Genomic DNA, 6,000 nt, shown 5'->3' with positions numbered 1-6,000 from the left:
CCACTCCTCTCCCCCTCCCTCTCCAGTCAAACTCACTTCTTACAGGAAAAGCATTCTCTCTCTTCTTTCCTCTCTCTCTCCCTCCCTGCTCTTCTCCCTCCCTCCCTGTTTTCCTCCCCCCCCCCCATCATGGATTAAGGAAGACATGAATGACAAGTATGGAGAGAAGCCAAATCTCTAAGTCTGTGTTCTGTTCCTGGGAAGTGGATGGGTTCTCTCTCTATTTCTCCCTGTCACTGCCTTGTCACTTTCTGCATCCTTCCCTAAGTGACAGCACCTCTGATATAAAATGACCCTGCAAGTCAGGGCTGGTAGGATCTTTAACTGGTTGAAAAGGAAGACCCAGAGATGAACTCCTCTCCCTAAGAATGTGAATCTTTGCTGATGGCAGCATGGCTCAATTACCAGAATACGGAAAGATCTGTTTAATCTAGTAACTACACAAATCCTTATCAGAGAACAAATATCATATAACTACAGCCTTTAACTTACATAATCTTAAGCACATACTCAAGATGTTTGGGGAAGAAGGAGATGGGATTGTGTGAATGGGAACTTAGATATAAAACTTGTTTCCTTTTAATGGCCAAAGAAGCTGTCATCAGTATGTCAAGAATTTGTTGCAACTGAACACAATGTTCACAATCAGTTGCTGACAGCCATTCTCTTTCTAGCTGCCAGTAATAAATTGTTAAGTTAATTCTACTTATCAAGCGAATCCTTATGGCTCAAAACCCTACATTAGAAAAAAAAACAGAATAAACAAAAGTAGGGTATTTGGCATCTCTTTATTATTTCAGTTTCTTTCTTTTTTATTGAGACTCCTGATTCTTATAAAACATAGGAAAAAGTGTAGATGCTCCCTAATAGCTCTCTTAACACTTGGAATCTCCCCAGGGTCATGCACATAAAAGGGCACCAAAGGCAGAAGGCAAAGTGATGCCTCTAAAAGTGTTAGGCTTAGGCTCTCTGACTCAGCCCATTTCAGATCACAAATAGGCATATGGCCCCTGAAGTAGAATCAATAATGTATTCAGTGTACTATGATACACTTGTCAATTATTCAAGACAGTGGCAGGAGTAAGAGAAAGAAGAGAGCCATAAATAATACTGAACACCTTCCACCCACTTCTTTCAACCTCTTCTGGGCAAACCACATTAGCAATTTAGAAAACTCCAAATGAGTTGTATGTTTCTTTGCATATCATATGATGGTCAGAGGACAGAGTAAAAGGCACACCAAGAGGATATCAAATTATAAAACAAAAATAGTAAAGTATTAGGAGCAATGTAGAATATTAACATGAACTAGATTTAGATTTATTGGTTCCCAAATAAGTTCTGATAGTTTGTAGGAACATTGGGATTAGTCGAAGGGAAGGAACACTTTTGAGTAGTCTAGACCTAAGATAGTTTGAAAAGTACTTTTCTGCTGCCCTTTAGAAAGTCTTGTTTGAAATCTAAAATATTTGTGAGTCAAATTGAAGTATTAAAATAGTTATGAATAAATAATGATTACTTTCATCTTTGTTTTAAAAGAAATAGAAATTATATTCATTATGGTTGACCTGAAAGAAATTCACCAAGATGAATCACCAAATTTATTTTTTAAAAGTCATAATAATATAGAACTTCTAGGGTAGACCATTCTATGTTTCAAAATCATAATAAAAATCATAATAACATAGAACTTGCAGGGCAGACCATTCTACATTTGAAAGAGCGCTCCTCCATGCTATGAATGCCTCTGTCATATGAGTCTCTGATCTGTCCCTCCTCTCTGTTACTAATTCTCATTCTCACAACATCTGAAGGAAAATAAGCAAATAAATTATGATTCAGGGTAACAAGTTATAAGCATTTTCTGTTTCTGGTTTAATTATGTCTGTTTATTAAATTGTTACACCAGCAACAAAAAACAGTGCTTTAAGCTGTGTGGGACATGGTGGCCGGTGCCTGTAATTCCAGCACTCTGAAGGTAGAAAAAAAAAGATCTGAAGTTCAATATCATCCTCTGCTACATAGAAGTTTGAGCTTATCTAGGGCTATATGAGACCCTGTCACAATATAAAAGACAATACTAAAGAAACAAACAAAAACATATAGTTTTTAAAATAAGCATCATTTATCATATGACAGCAGACCCTTATACTTCCTTGGTAATTGTGGTCATACTGACTGTCCAGTATGTAAATTGACTTGAAAAAGATATATCCAAACTGGTATTTATCAAGTATAATATTGAATAATTTATTTTAACTATTCTAATTAGTAAGGAATATAATTGTCTGTTGCTGGCACCAGTTATTAATATATAAATGGTTAGCACATGTATTATTTATAACTATTTTTCAACAAAAGGTCAGGTGTAAGAAAATTAGGCAAATAAGATTTTGAAAATAAGGCAGGGTGTTGTGGTGCATACCTTTATCCTTTTACTTAAGAGGCAGAAATAGGCACATCTCTGTGAGTTCAAAGCCTGTCTGATCTACACAGAGGGATTCTGTCTAAAAAAGAATGGGAAAATAATTTGAAACTAAAAGTGAATTTGTTTGTAAATTCCAAAAACTAGAGTCTCACAGTGTTTTGGGAAGAGCTTTCTAGAAGACATAAAATTGAATGGTATAGTGGTTTACAAGATGAGTGGTTGTCCATGCATTTAAATAGACAGATGTTATATGAGTGTATGAGTACGGTTTGTCTAGAAAGGAAGAATGTCTATAGGACTGGGAGTGTTGCTCATGGTGGTAGTTGGACACTTTCGTCTTCCTGTATGAGGAATCATCTATATTTCATAAGTTAGGTCTAATACCAAGGTACAAGGATTTACTTGAAGAAACCTCTAGCTCAAACAAGAGTCCTTTTTCTACTTCCCATGTAGATTGACAAGGATCTCCTGAATAAATTTGTAGCATGGGGACCTTGGGGGAGGGTTGAAGGGGGGATGGGAGAGGCAGGGAGGGAAGCAGAGAAAAATGTAGAGCTCAATAAAAATCAATAAAAAAAACCAACCAACTAAACAAACAAACAAGCAAAAAACAGTCCTAATGTTGATTCTTGTCTTTTATTGTTGCTAGAGATAGTGTAATTCTCACTGTTCAGATGGATTCTTCGTAGATGTTTCTTTCCACTAAAACCTTTCAAATGCTAACCTCAAAGACAGAGAAGCAGACTCACATAGTTAGTTACTCCTTTCTTCTCTAAGCAGTGGAGGTTTTGTTTTAATTATATTTACAGTGTGATTATATTTATCATTTACACTACAAGCTGTAGATTGACAGTTTTATAATGCATTGAGAAGTTCTAAACCTCGGAAGCCTCCAACTTCAAGTCTGTAGCCTCTGAAGCAAGAGAGCCGTAAAATGTTGTCTGAACTATGCTGAGTGTGAGCATTCTCCCAATCTCCCAGGTGAACCACTGATTTTCTTGGGTTTCTGTTTTCTTCTCTTGGTCTGGTAATGATTTGAGTTCAAAGGTTTGCTCCTCACCACCGTTACACTTCATTGAGGGAATCGAAAAACAAATTCTTTGATTAAAACAGAAAACCTGTTTTCCTACATAGGCTCTGTTTCTGAAGTAGCTGATGGGCTATTGGAATATATTGTAAATAATTCTTACTTACCTTTAAATGATAAACAAACATAATGAAAATTATACCAGAATAAGAGCAGACATGTAGTAGACATTTATTACAGGCTTAAGTATTTTACTTGCCTTATCTCATTTAAATGTAAAAGTCATCCGGTGAGATAGATATTCTAGCTTTATTGATTTTTACTAATGAAGAAAGTAAACTGCCAAAAGGCTAAGCGACTTTACCAAACGACACAGGGTTGGTACCAAACAGCTAAGAAAATTCGGTTCTGAGTCTGATTCAGATAATGTATTAATTTCTCGACTACCATGCTATAATCTGCTCTGTCTCATTCTTGAGTGTTACATGAAACTTTTAGGGAACAGATTCATCCCTAAAATCAAATGGGGACACACTATATTTATGAATAGGTAAATTCCCCAGGCTGGCTGACATAACTTGAAAGAGGGAGTTCCCTTGCTATGGTCAGTAAGTGAGCCTGAAAAAGCTGGAGAACACTTGATCCATGTTGTAAGTGAAAGCAGTTCCTAACCTTTGGAACCATTGCAGCTGCTCATTCACAGCTTAGTTATACAGAATAGTTCAGTTCCAGTATGGCGAGCAGATTCTGGATTTTGTTCAAATTATTCTCAAATCCCCTGTCCACAGAAACTGTTTAGATATTGAGGCTCAGAGGGAATACTTCCTACAGGGTAGACGGTACCTCCCAGATGCATAGATGAACCATCTTTAATGGTTAAGACTTCCACCTCAAAGGGTGTATGAAGGTGAATCAGACTTGTTAAAGCCAATATTATGATTAAACGTGATTAGCTAAATACGGGAAATAATTTGTTCTCAATACTTTAAAAGAAAAGAGCTATTACAGGAACAGGGCCATAAAGGGACAGCTGTGACACTGGTGCATGGGGCCTGAAGTTAGGACAACACTGGGAACTATCAGTCACGGCTTCATTCTTTTACCAAGTGAGAGGTTTTCTTTTCTACCACAGATGATGGATAAGAGATTGGAAAAATAGCAAAAGTGGAGGATTATGTCTAGAATAGAATGCCTTGCTTTTTATTTCTCCCCTGGTTGTGTTGGGTGATGGAAATTTTAGGCCACACAGCTATGACTTTTTTAAAATTAATGTTCTCCCCTACATCCCCCATGAATAGCGCTTGCCTTCCTTATTTGTGTGCAGCAATATATGTGCCGAGCGTATAGTGTTTCCTTAGCTTTTTCCTTCCTTAGCATTTTATTTTCCCAGCTCATTGTGGAGCATAAACAGTCCCCCTGCTTTATGGTTGCGTTTATCTGACTGACAGTCCACTTAACAGGCTGGAAAGCATAGAAATAGTTTGCCTTAGTCGATAAGATGTTTCCAAATAAAAAGATACCAAGATCTGCAATTAAATAATGCCCAAGGGTCAGAGTAATTTCTCTCTTTATAATAACTGCCTTGCTCAAAATGAGACCTTCCAAGTCCGAATCATGTTGTAGAAAACGTGCCCACTTACTCGAATTTGCTTTTGGATGTAGAATAATGTTAAAATTGGAATTACCGTGGTTTACTAAAATTACATATGGAGTAGTTTCATATGCTCCTGTTTCTGCCCCATCTTTTCCTAGCCTTTTCTTTGAGTCTCGCTTTAAATCTGTTAGTGAAGAATTTGAGATGAGATTCTTAATCACACATTTTTCTTGTTTTACATATATTGTCCTTTGGGGAAAACTTGGTTTAAATTGGTTCACCGATGCATTTTTTTTAAACAAGCTCAATGTTTTTCATGTCATAATGAAGATGCAGCAAATGAAATAACATGGGAGAGAGTTAAGATAACATGTTTTGCCTTCTACTTCCAGATGGGAAGGTTGAAGTTACAAAAGAAGGTGTGAAGCTGTGCACCATGGGTCCAGGGAAAGTGTTCGGGGAGCTGGCCATTCTTTACAACTGCACCCGGACCGCGACCGTCAAGAGTAAGGCTCATTTCCCTTTTGCCACGTGCCTTCAGTGTCTTCTTTCTGTCCGCCTTTGCAGTGATGATTTGATGCTGAATGATTGAATCTGTGTCATTCGTTAGTCTATCTTTTGCTCTACCATCGAGTTGACACGTGTTTACTGGTGACAAGGCGATTGTTGACCATATGCTTTATTTCTGGCATGGGATAATGATTGTTCTCATTAAAATTCTTACGGTAGAACTTTTTTAAATGGTATAATTTTTTTGGTTCAAATTTACAAAAAGAAAGGCCTTTCCTTTTTTCCTACAATCAGAGCCTGGGGTGATATTCTAGAACATTTTCAAGCTTTTTTTTTTAAGATTATATGAGCCATAATGAATCCCACGTGTTGATTCTGTGATTCAGGAAAGGTGAGGCAAGAAGTGTCCTTTGTCTCACGCAAATATCCCTAAAGAGAATA

At 37.1% G+C, this 6,000-nt stretch overlaps 1 protein-coding gene across 2 annotated transcripts in view; it reads left to right on the top strand.

Annotated features, from left to right (window-relative positions):
• Prkg1 (protein kinase cGMP-dependent 1) overlaps positions 1-6,000 on the top strand; it is a 1,110,226-nt gene that overhangs the window by 433,599 nt on the left and 670,627 nt on the right. For both annotated transcript variants that reach the window (XM_026781031.1, XM_013348063.2), the window contains exon 3: positions 5,442-5,555. In XM_026781031.1, coding sequence (XP_026636832.1) covers positions 5,442-5,555 — 114 coding nt within the window. The remainder of the gene's footprint in view (positions 1-5,441; positions 5,556-6,000) is intronic.

The sequence above is a fragment of the Microtus ochrogaster genome, chromosome 8 (assembly GCF_000317375.1).
Source record: "Microtus ochrogaster isolate Prairie Vole_2 chromosome 8, MicOch1.0, whole genome shotgun sequence".
In the NCBI taxonomy this organism is placed as follows: Eukaryota; Metazoa; Chordata; class Mammalia; order Rodentia; family Cricetidae; genus Microtus; species Microtus ochrogaster.
This window is presented reverse-complemented; position numbering and strand designations above follow the sequence as displayed.